This window comes from Aythya marila, assembly GCF_965140915.1.
Source record: "Aythya marila genome assembly, chromosome: 32".
In the NCBI taxonomy this organism is placed as follows: Eukaryota; Metazoa; Chordata; class Aves; order Anseriformes; family Anatidae; genus Aythya; species Aythya marila.
Window position 1 is genome coordinate 787,751 of NC_139073.1, and position 11,353 is coordinate 799,103.

The 11,353-nt window shown below is 57.7% G+C and overlaps 2 protein-coding genes across 3 annotated transcripts; both read left to right on the forward strand.

The window, feature by feature from the left end:
* Positions 1-6,717, forward strand: LOC309889075 (guanylate-binding protein 1-like). 2 transcript variants are annotated; one of them, XM_082781768.1, is made up of 13 exons: positions 1-102; positions 521-731; positions 833-960; positions 1,368-1,477; positions 1,757-1,974; positions 2,094-2,336; positions 2,607-2,881; positions 4,540-4,752; positions 4,878-4,980; positions 5,107-5,279; positions 5,438-5,522; positions 5,811-6,010; positions 6,169-6,717. In XM_082781768.1, the coding sequence occupies exons 2-13, from the start codon at positions 539-541 to the stop codon at positions 6,268-6,270; spliced, it is 2,043 nt and encodes a 680-aa protein (XP_082637894.1). In that variant the 5' UTR covers positions 1-102; positions 521-538; the 3' UTR covers positions 6,271-6,717. The 2 variants fall into 2 exon arrangements, with proteins under 2 accessions (XP_082637894.1, XP_082637895.1); XM_082781769.1 differs by lacking the exons at positions 5,438-5,522; positions 5,811-6,010.
* Positions 6,718-7,976: 1,259 nt separating this feature from the next.
* Positions 7,977-11,086, forward strand: LOC309889037 (olfactory receptor 10K1-like; the record flags this gene model as incomplete). The annotated part of the gene is made up of 3 exons (XM_082781713.1): positions 7,977-9,019; positions 9,650-9,753; positions 11,001-11,086. 3 exons carry the CDS (start codon positions 7,977-7,979, stop codon positions 11,084-11,086), a joined length of 1,233 nt encoding a protein of 410 aa, XP_082637839.1.
* Positions 11,087-11,353: the final 267 nt, after the last annotated feature.

Sequence of the window (11,353 nt, forward strand, 5' to 3'; positions counted from 1 at the left end):
CCCGTCATTTCCCGGAACAGGAAGAGAAGGGTTGGACCAAGGCAGGGGACACAAGGCAGCACCCAAGGTGTTTCAGAGCTCTGCAGGCCCGGGAAGCTGAAGGTGAGTCCCATCCCCATCCCTCATCCCCAGCCCCACGCAGGCAGCTATGGGCAGGGGGCACAGGAAAGGGATCCCACGGACCCCAGCGAGCCGAAGAGCTCCCTGCCGGGGGGAGGACAGAGAGGTGCGGAGGTTGGCTCCGTCTTTGCTCTGGGATGGAGCAAAGGGAACGGGGGGGCTGGGAGCCTGTGTGCGACCCCCTAGTACCTGCCCCAGGCTCGGACCCTGTGGGGGGATCGGGCACGGTGCAGATCTTCATGAGATCCCCGAAGCTTCAGCCTGGAGGGGGTAAAAAGAGGAGGTACGCAGGGAGGAAGCTAGGGCATCCTTTCTGCTTTGTTTGGGGAAATGAAGTCGGGTGACGATGTTCCTGGGGCGGGGTGCCCCCGCCTTGCTAAGCAGCCCGTCTCCCCAGCAGGCTGCGCGGCTGTGAGCAATGGCATCCAAAATCCAGAAGCCGGAGCCCGTCTGCCTAATCAAGAACAAGAAGGGGAAGGGGCTCGTGGTGCAGCCGGGGGCCCTGCAGCTGCTGTCAGAGATCACGCAGCCCATGGTGGTGGTGGCCATCGCCGGGCCGTACCGCAGCGGCAAGTCCTACCTCCTGAACAGGCTGGCTGGGCAGAGGAGAGGTAAGGGAAGGGGATGAGATGTGCACATCCCCTGGGCTGGCCGAGGTGCTCGGCTTCTCCTGCTCGGTATTTCACGCTGCTGAGGCTCTTTGCACCCCCAGGTTTCTCCCTGGGCTCCAGCGTGCGGGCGCACACCAAAGGAATCTGGATATGGTGCGTGCCTCACCCCTGCAAACCTGGATACGCGCTGGTGCTGCTGGACACCGAGGGGCTGGGAGACACTGAGAAGGTGGGGGAGAAGCGGGGACTTCCCTCGCGCCTGGGCTTTCTGGGTTTAGTCCCTTCCAGGAAGGAGCCTCTGCTGGAACCGGAGCTGAAGCCGTGGGGCAGAAAGCCCGGGGAGTGAGGAGAGGGCTGGCGGGGTGAACGAGCTGCCAAATTCTTCTGCTTCCCTGGCAAATGGCATCCGAGCAGGACTGGGGAGCTCCGGGAACATGTTGTGGGAGCCTGAGAGTGAAAGAGCTGAGGATAAAGAGATGTGGGAAGCCCTGGAGATGCTGTGGGGTCTCCCCAGGGGATGGTTTTGCCATGGGATGCTGGCTGGCAGCACTCGGGGTCCGGGCATTCGGGGTCGTGCCTGAAGGGGTCTTGCATGGGGCTGCTGGATAAGGTGAGAACCTGGGGTCGTTGTTCCAGGGCGACACCGAGAACGACACGTGGATCTTCGTGCTGGCCGTGCTGCTCTCCAGCACCCTGATCTACAACAGCAAGGGCACCATTGACCAGCAGGCCATGGACAACCTGCAGTATCCTTTGTGGGCGCACACGGGGTGCCCCCTGCTCCCTGCCTGGGGCCCACGGGGATCCCATACCCCAGTTCCTTGTGTGGGGAGAGGAAACCTCCCAGTGGTGCCCAGGGACCTGCTCGGTATCCCCGGGGCTTTTCTCCCTCTTCCTGGTGGCACCGGGCTGGCCTCTGTCCCCCAAAAGGCTCCACCAGTGCCCACAAAGTGCCAAGTGTTCATGGGCCGCGGGTGCCCCTGTGTTCAGAGCTGAGGTCCCCACTTCCTTAGCCGGCTCCCCAGCTATGTGCTGAAGCTGTCAGAGTGTGTCCAGGTGAAAACAGCACCCAAGGAGGCAGGAGCTGTGCAGGCAGGAGAAGAGCAGCCGGGTTCGGACAGACGAGCCCTGTTCTTCCCAACCTTCATCTGGGCTGTCCGGGATTTCACGCTGCAGCTGGAGGTGGACGGGAAGGAAATCTCCGAGGACGAATACCTGGAGAACGCGTTGAAGTTGAAGGATGGTAGGGGAGCGGTGCCGTGCCGCTGGATGCATACGTGTACAGCCCCAGACACGGCTGCGGCGGAAGGCACCGCGAGGCTGAGCCCTGGGGGCTTTTTCTGACCCCTTGTTGCCCCACAGGGAGCAGCCAGGAGGCCCAGAGCTACAACCGGCTGCGGGAATGCATCCGCCAGCTCTTCCCGGAGCGCAAGTGCTTCGTTTTCGACCAGCCAGCCAGGAAGAAGGACCTGCCCCGCTTGGAGGAGCTCCCGGACAACATGCTCGACCCTGAATTCCAGCAGCAGGAGGAGCGCTTCTGCAGCTACATCGGGCAGAATTGTCCCCCCAAGACCATCCCTGGTGGCCACGAGATAACGGGGAGCAGTGAGTACCGGTGTCCCGAGGGTCCAAGCTCTTGGGACTGTGTCGGGACCAGGCTCAGATGCAGAGCAAAAGGCTGCTGGGGGGGGCACAGATGCGTTTTTGTGCCAGCTGTGGCACTTACCTCTGGGTTTGGAGCTCCTAGGTGTCGCGTGTGGCTGGGAAAGAGCTAGAAAAAGAAGGTCGGGGCCGTGAGGGGCCCCTGGCAGTGGGGTTAGGGCAGGACCCCGGTCGTTTTGGTCGGGCTGCAGATCCGTCACCCCTCCCTGGCAGGGCTGGGGACCCTGGTGGTGAGCTACGTGGAGGCCATCCAGAGAGGGGCTGTGCCGTGCCTGGAGAGCGCGGTGCTGGTGCTGGCAGAGATCGAAAACTCGGCGGCGCTGAAGGAGGCCGTGGCCTTGTACCAGAGTCAGATGGAGCAGGGGCTGCCCACGGAGACCACCCAGGAGCTGCTGGAGCTGCACGCGCGGTGTGAGGAGGAGGCGAAGCAGCTCTTCATGGAACGGGCCTTCGAGGAGAGCAGGGAGCGGTTCCAGGCAGAGCTCACGGTAGGTGATGCCCCCCGGGGACACCGTCACCCCTAGCCTGGGGGGAGCAGTGTGGTCCCTGCTGGCCAGGCCAGTGCCGTGCCCTCTAATCATAGAAACATTAGGGTAGGAGAAGACCTCCAGGGTCATCTGGTCCAACCGTCCCCCTACCACCGATGTCACCCACTGAACCACGTCCCCAAGCACCACGTCCAACATTTCTTGATGTCCTTCTGGTAGTGAGGGGCCCAAAACTGAACCCAGCACTTGAGGTGCAGGAGCAGGGGACGATCACCTCCCTGGTCCTGCTGGCCGCACTATCCCTGAGGCAAGCCAGGATGCCGTTGGCCTTCTTGGCCCCCTGGGCACACTGCTGGCTCATTTTCAGGCGAGCATCCACCAACACCCCCAATCCTTTTCCTCTGCAGAGCTTTGCAGCCACTCTGCCCCCAAACCTGTAGTGTCTCTGCCCCCAGACGCGTAGCCTTGCATGGGGTTGTTGTGCCCCAAGTGCAGGACCTGGCACTTGGCCTTGTTGAACCTCATCCCTTGGCCTCTGCCCATCGATCCAACCTGCCCAGGTCCCCCTGCAGGGCCTTCCTATCCTCCAGCAGATCGACACTTCCCCCAGCTTGGTGTCACCTGCAAACTTACTCAGTTCCCTCATCCAAGCCTTCCATGGAGATATTAACGAGGATGGGCCCAACACCGACCCCTGGGGAACACCACTGGTGACCGGTCACCAGCTGCATGGTCACACATCAAGACCTGCTCCGTCCCCTTCCCTGGCACCGAGCTCAGGCTGACAGGCCTGTAGGTCCCCGGCTCCTCCTTACGACCCTCTTTATAGACGGGTGTCCCGTTAGCACGTCTCCAGGGCCCTCCCCAGATGACCATGACCGCTGATAGATGATGGAAAGCAGCCCAGCAATCCCACCGCCAGCTCCCTCAGCACCCTCGGGTGGATCCCATCTGGCCCCATGGACTTGGCCAGGCGGAGCAGCAGGTCCCCAGCCTGAAGTGTGGGGGGGTTCTTCTGCCCCCGCCCCAGACTTCCAGGTCGGGAGGCTGAATACCCCGAGGATAAGAGGTCTGGCTAGTAAAGGAGGCGTTAAGAACCTCAGCAGTCACATTGCCCCCTGCTTCCAGTAAAGAATGGAGATTCTCCTCGGCCTGCCTCTTGCCATTAGTAGATTCATACAAAGATTTTTTATAAAATATATTCATAAAAACACTTTTGGGCTTTGGGTTCTTTACTAATGGCTGGTTTTAGAAGACACCAAGCCTGACAGTAATACGCAGGAAAGGTTTATCTCACGGGGGTTCTGGCTGTTGCGACGGGAGTTAGCTTCCCTGTCTGCAGCCCATGGGGGCTTCACCTCCCCGCTGATCACCCCACAGGCTGCAGAGCCCCGTTTCCCTGCCAGCCTGGCTTTATTCTCACACACGGAACTGTAGGGCTTGGAAGGGACCTCGAGAATCAAAGCAGGTTCCCTAGGGCAGGTTGCCCAGGTAGGCGTCCAGATAAATCTCGAATATCTCCATGGGGAAGAAAACTCCACAGCCTCCCTGGGAAGCCCGTTCCAGTGCTCAACAGGCATTTTTTTTTTTGCCTGGTTGAGAGAGGTGGAAGCCACTCAACCTGGGCTGAAGCCTTCCCTCTGTGTCCTTCTGCACAGGTCCAGTTAGAGGCACTTAAGGAACATTTCTGGATGCGGAACGAGCGGGTATCCCACGAGAAGTGCACGGCCGCCCTCCAGGAGCTCTTCCAGGACTTGGACAGACGGATCAATGACGGGGTCTACTTCATGTTGGGGGGCTACCAGCACTTCCAAAGAGATCAGCAGGCACTGGTGGAGCAATACAGGAAACTGCCTGGCAAGGGGGTGAAGGTAGGAACATGAACAGCTCCGAGGCGAGGGCAGAGGCTCCACGTCCCACCGCCCCCTCCCAAAAAACCACTCGCCTGGAGCTGCTGCTTCACCCCTTGACTCCTGCCCTCCCCATGTCCCTGCAGGCGGATGCTGCGCTGCAGGATTTCCTCCAGAAGAGAGAGTCTATGGCCAGAACCATCCTCAAAGTCGACCATGAGCTGACCGAGAAGGAAGAGCAGATAGAAAGTAATTTTGGGGCTGGAGAAATGCCACTGCCTGGAGAGGGACTGGCACGGCACGGAGGGACAGTACTCCTTGGGGGCCTGGGGCTCATCTCCTGCCTTTGAGCCATCTTTGCTTCTCTCTCAACAGATCTGAAAGCCCAGTATGAGAGAGCTGAGCAGGAGAGGGAGGCTGAGAGGAAGAGGCTGGATGAGACGGAGGTCGAAAACCAAAAGACGTTGTTGAAGTTACTCAACGATATGAAGGCTCGTCAGAGAAAGAAGCGGGAGGAGAAAGAGAATAAAAACGACCATCAATCAAAGGTACCATGGCAGAGAGGATGTACCCAGAGCTGTGGCTGGCAGGCAGGAATGGTGATGGGGGCTCGCCTGGCTCCCTCCCATTGCTTCTTGGCTCCCTTGCACTGCAGACACCATGCAGGAAGGCTTTGGGCTTGCTGACAACCCGACTATTTTCACAGGACCAGGACAAGAAGTCCACAAGTGGCTCCGAGAAGAAGAGCAACCCTGAGGATCAGCAAAATTCCAAGCCCGGTGGCAAATCCGGTGATGGCCCCAGATAAAATATGTGGTTTGAGCTTTTGGAAATAATGTTGAAGGCTTTTTTCAAATGTTTCTCTCTCTGGTTTAATTTATGAGATCATGATGTCTTTCTTTAGAAGCCGTACAGAAACAAAGTAAGAGAGCTGTGTAGCGAGCAGATAGAAAGTAATTTTGGGGCTGGAGAAATGCCACTGCCTGGAGAGGGACTGGCACGGCACGGAGGGACAGTACTCCTTGGGGGCCTGGGGCTCATCTCCTGCCTTTGAGACATCTTTGCTTCTCTCTCAATAGATCTGAAAGCCCAGTACGAGAGAGCTGAGCAGGAGAGGGAGGCTGAGAGGAAGAGGCTGGTTCAGAGGAAGATCAAACACCTAGAGACGTTGTTGAAGTTACTCAGCGATATGGAGGAGCATGAGTCATTCAGAGATGGAAAGCCTCATCAGAGAAAGAAGCGGGAGGAGAAAGAGAATGAAAACGACCATCAATCAAAGGTACCATGGCAGAGAGGATGTACCCAGAGCTGTGGCTGGCAGGCAGGAATGGTGATGGGGGCTCGCCTGGCTCCCTCCCATTGCTTCTTGGCTCCCTTGCACTGCAGACACCATGCAGGAAGGCTTTGGGCTTGCTGAAAACCCGACTATTTTCACAGGAGCAGGACAACAAGTCCACAAGTGGCTCCGAGAAGAAGAGCAACCCTGAGGATCAGCAAAATTCCAAGCCCGGTGGCAAATCCGGTGATGGCCCCAGATAAAAAATGTGGTTTGAGCTTTTGGAACAAATGATGTAGCGTGCTTCTTGATACCAAGTACAATTCTGCTAAACTCTGCAAGTCCTTGCTGCAAAGGACAGGGTGTGGCAGTGACCTCTGTGGTCGCTGCCATTGCACCAGCTAGTGCTTTCATGCTTTCACGTAGTTGGAAATGAAACTAATTGTCTGGGGAGCGTAATCTTAGGGGCGCGGGGTGGGTTCGCTGATCAGCTCGTAGGTGGGAGATTCTGCTCCTTTGCCATTGCTCAGAAAGTACACCCAAGGGTCAGCACTGGCTCTGACAACATTGACCTTTCTTCATCTTTCATTACGGGTGTGTATTGCTTTCAAAAAGACAAAATAATGCAATAATAAAGTAATGCAATAATAAAGTAATGCAATAATAAAATAATGCAAAAGCAATGCAAAAATAATAAAAATAAAAATAAAAATTAATAAAAATAAGATAATAATAATACAAAATCCTCCAACCTGGGTTTCAGCACGTGGCCATTACTGAGAGCTGCCAATGGTATTTTGGGTCTGCCTAAGGGAGGCTGGCTCTTAATTATGCCCACTGCAACCAACTAGCAAGGGGTGCGGACATCACCGCCCTTGGGTGGGTTAATGTGCACCTCTGGAGCTAATTGCTGCAGTTCCCCTGCCCATGGGGATGGGAGGGCTGGGGCTCACGTAGAAGCCCGCAGCCACGAGCGTGCCAAAGCTCCCCAAGCCCTCTCCACTCCTGAGCATCCCTCGGGCCAGCGCAGGTGTGCTTTCAGGGCTCTTTTCCCCGCTCCAGCCCCCCGGATTTCTTTTCTGCACCTTCATTGCGGGGACTGGAGGGGAGGGAGAGGTCCCGTGGCAGGACCCCGAAGTCCGAGCCTTGTTCCACCCAACCCCTCTGCTTGACGCCCATCGGGGGTGGAAGGGGACAGCCCAGCCACGCCACCCCAGGCCACCATGTCCCTTGGTCCTGCAGGGGAGCCAAGACCCTTTCGCACTCTCCCCTCGCTGGAATAATCCCCGTTCTGGGTCCAGGACTGCAGCCGGAGGTGGCTGCGCTGCTCAAAGCCCTGCTTTGCCTGCTCTGCTTCCCCAGCAGCTCCAGCACCTCGTCAGCCACAGCTCCGCGCCCTCTCACAGCCCACGTGCCCCTTGAACGAGCAGGAGGCTCTGCAGCACCGCTTCCCCCCTCCTGCAGCCCCTAGGAGCCACTTTCCCCAATTCCAGGAGTTCCCCCGCGACATCTTGCGTCCCCTGCCCCACCTTCCAGCCCGTGACTCGCCTGCCCTCGCAGCACCTGCCCTTGCAGATACCGCTTTCCCTGCTACAAGACGAGCAACGGGACTTCCCCGCGGGGGCTGCCATGCCCCGGGTGAGCCCCGGTGGCCGTGCACCCACCCTGACAGCCACTGCGGCTTGGTGAGGGGAGCCGGGGGTCCTTGAGTTGCTTGGGGAGCACCGGGAGCTGCAGCGAGGCCGAGGGCTGCCCGCAGCGCTCACCAGCCCCAAGCCCACGCGTGCACCCTGCTAATGTCAGGAACAGAGCCCGTGGTGGGGGCACAGAGACCGGGAAGGGGTCTGCTGAGGGGCGCTGGAGCAAATTCTCCTTGGCACGGCAGCAGACAACCCCCCCTTGAAGCTCCTGCGTCCCTCTTTGGCCTCGCTGCTTGGGGAAAGCTTCCATGGGCAGTGAAAACCAAACGATGGCCACCGACTTCATCTTCGTGGGGTTCTCCAGCCTGGCGGAGCTGCAGAAGCTGCTCTTCGGGGTGTTTTTGCTTCTCTACCTGCTCACACTGAGCATGAACACGGCTGTCATGACCGTCATAAGGGTGGAGCGGAGCCTTCACACACCCATGTACTTCTTCCTCTGCGTCCTGTCCTTTTCCGAGACCTGCTACACCCTCGTGATCGTCCCCAAGATGCTGGTGGACTTGGTGGCGGAGAGAAAAGCCATTTCCTTCTTGGGCTGCGCCGTCCAGATGTACTTCTTCCTCCTGCTGGGCTGCTCCCACTCCTTCCTCCTGGCGGCCATGGGCTACGACCGCTGCGTCGCCGTCTGCCGCCCGCTGGCCTACAGCAGCATCATGACCCGGCGGCTCTGCGCGCAGCTGGTGGCCGCGTCGGCGCTCAGCGGGCTGCTGGTGGCCCAGCTGGTCACCCCCCTGGTGTTCTGCTCGCCGTTCCAGGCCAGCCGGCAGCTCGAGCACTTCTTCTGCGACATCTCCCCCGTCCTCCGCGTGGCCTTCAGGCAGAGCGACGCCGGCGAGGCCGTTATCGTGGCGCTGGCCGTCTTCGCCCTGATGGTCCCGCTGACGCTGCTCCTGGCTTCGTACCTCTTCATCCTCGCCGACGTCCTGCGCATCCCCTCGGCCGCGGGGAGGCACAAAGCCTTCTCCACCTGCAGCGCCCACCTGGCCGTGGTGCTCGTGCACTACGCCTGCGCCTCCCTCATCTACCTGAGGCCGGGCTCCAGCTCCTGGTCGGGCCAGGACGCGCTGATCTCGGTCACTTACACCATCCTCACCCCCCTGCTCAGCCCCATGATTTACACCCTGAGGAACAAGGACGTCAAAGCAGCTCTCCGCAAAGCCATCAGGAAAACACAAATTTCTGCAGAATGTTTTCCAGGAAAGAGGTCAAGGTGTGCTACGTCCCCAGTGGATGTTTCCAGCTGGAAGCCTCCCCTTCCAAAAAGCATCGCTCCTTTTCCGTCCCCCTTGTGCACATTGTGTCACAGCAGGCAGTTAGGAGTTCCCTTCCTTCATCTAATTAGATCATCTAATTGTTGGAATTGGATGATATTTGAGGTCTCTCATAACCCAAACCATGATCTTATGATTCTAGAGCCCCCCTGCCAAGGGCAGGGACACCTTCCCCTAGGCCAGGCTGCCCCCAGCCCCATCCAACTTGGCCTTGGGCTCCTCTGGGCAACACCCCAGTGCCTCAGCACCCTCATAAGAAATTATTTCTCCCTCAAATCTAATCTAAATCTGCCCTGTTTTGGTTTAAATCCCTTATTCCTTGTCCTACCACTACTCTCCCTGACAGAGTCCCTCTCCAGCCTTCCCGTGGCCCCCCTTGAGGAGAAGGCCGCCATCAGGCGCCCCCGGTATCTCCTCCAGAATTCACCGATCCCGTCCCAATTCAGCACGTGTCTTTAGTTCCTGCATCCACCTTCATGCTTGTCTGGAAGATGGGAACAACATCTCCGTTTTGCAGATTCGAGGAACCTCCTCGGTCGCTGGCCTTTCCACGATGGCCGAGGGCGCTGAGGGGCCGCAGGCCTCGATGGCCTCCGCAGCCTCACGCGGGGCTTCCACCCACCCCAGTCCCCGTCTGTGGGTCCCGTTTAAGCTTGCTTTGGGGCTTCCAGTCCTCGACGGGTGTATTTTGTAGAGGAGCTGGTTTCTAGCCGTGGCCACGCTCATGGCTCCTGCCCGCAGGCTGACTTCCCAGCCTTGGCCATCGTGGGGCCTGGTGTGGGCCTAAAGGTTGACGTTTTGGGCCCAGACCTGCCTGCTGACCTGGGCTGTTGGTTGAGCCTGGCTTCTGTCCCCAGTTCTGCCCTGCTCACCTCACTCGGGCACCGTGGGGCTTGCTCTTGGCCAGGGAGGCTACTGTGCTGTCGGCCGCTTTGCCCCCCTTGGCTCCCATCCCTTGGGGAAGAGACGGCCCTCCTCACTCCCTCACAGCTTACACAGCAAGGGGAGACGTGTCATGTTGTCATTCTGGCTTTTATTTTGTTTTACTAAACCTCCAGTGGTCTCCTTTGCAGTCTGTGATTATAACCCCGTAACAGATTTGAATGGGATTGAAGCCGGCACTCTGGAAAATCCCCCTGCCTTTGGCTTGTCGCACAGCTCTGACCAGAACTGTGAGAGAAGCCGGAGCCTTGGCTCCTCGGTGTTGGGAAGGTGCTGCCAAAGCAGAAAATCGTGAATGTGTACATGGATGTGGAAGGTTAATCACCCCTCGTCGAGCACCAGCAACCTTTGCTGACAGCGCCTGCACCAGAGGTTGAACCCAAGTTGTCCTAGTCTGGCTTGAGAAGTTCTGCCTCACCTTCTGGAGGGGGGGCATGGGTGGTATCTGGATTTTCTATGCCTCTGTGGAGCACAAGTCCTATGAGGAGCGGCTGAGGGAACTGGGGTTGTTCAGTCTGGAGAAGGGGAGGCTCAGGGCAGAGCTCCTTGCTCTCTACAACTCCGTGAAAGGAAGCTGTGGGGAGCTGGGGAGTCGGTCTTCTCTCACAGGTAACCAGGGATAGGACCAGAGGGAATGGCCTCAAGTTGTGCCAGGGGACGTTCCGGTGGCAAATGAGGAGACATTTCTTCTCAGAAAGAGCAGTCAGGCGTTGGGACGGGTTGCCCAGGGAGGTGGTGGAGTCGCCGTCCCTGGGGGTGTTCAAGGAGAGGTTGGACGTGGTGCCTGGGGACATGGTTTAGTGGGTGACATTGGTGGTAGGGGGACAGTTGGACCTTGGATCTCGGAGGGCTTTTCCAACCCTAATAATTCCATGATCCTATAGGCACTGCCTAGGCACTGCCAGTCATATGGTAAGGGGGAAGCCTCTCCTAGACATTGCTTTGTTAAAAACAAAACAAAACAAAACAAAACAACAACAACAACAAAACAACAACAACAAAAATATGGCTGGATGTCCTGAGACTATCTGCAGTCACTGGGTGCCTTCTGCACTGCTCAGTGATGTTTCCTTCCTTCAGATCTCAAGGAAACACAAGGGGTTTTTAAATTTCTTTTTGAAGTGTTTGAGGATTCTGGCCAGAACAAGTGTATGGCTTTCACCTAGGGGCTGATGAAATGGAAAGAAAAACCCAAACTAAACTAAACCAAAAACAAACAACACAGCGAAACAACTTGCCAAACCCCAGTGGAGCACTGCATTTACCAGCTCCTCCTGGGAAAATGGCAGCTGCCTCCCTCGTTCGTGACAACACCCGTAATACCGTGGCAAAATGGGGCCAAGTGGGAATCTTGTGGAAAACCTGTTCTTCCATAAAATCCAGCAGATTTTACTCTGCTGTCAAATCAAAGCTCACGATGAGGAGACATTTCT

Bases quoted from the DNA above. Each gene is read 5' to 3' on its own strand.
- LOC309889075 (XM_082781768.1), top strand. From the start codon at position 539: ATGGCATCCAAAATCCAGAAGCCGGAGCCCGTCTGCCTAATCAAGAAC. The intron at 732-832 runs GTAAGGGAAGGG...TTGCACCCCCAG, and splicing joins GCTGGCTGGGCAGAGGAGAG to GTTTCTCCCTGGGCTCCAGC. The intron at 1,478-1,756 runs GTATCCTTTGTG...CCGGCTCCCCAG, and splicing joins CAGGCCATGGACAACCTGCA to CTATGTGCTGAAGCTGTCAG.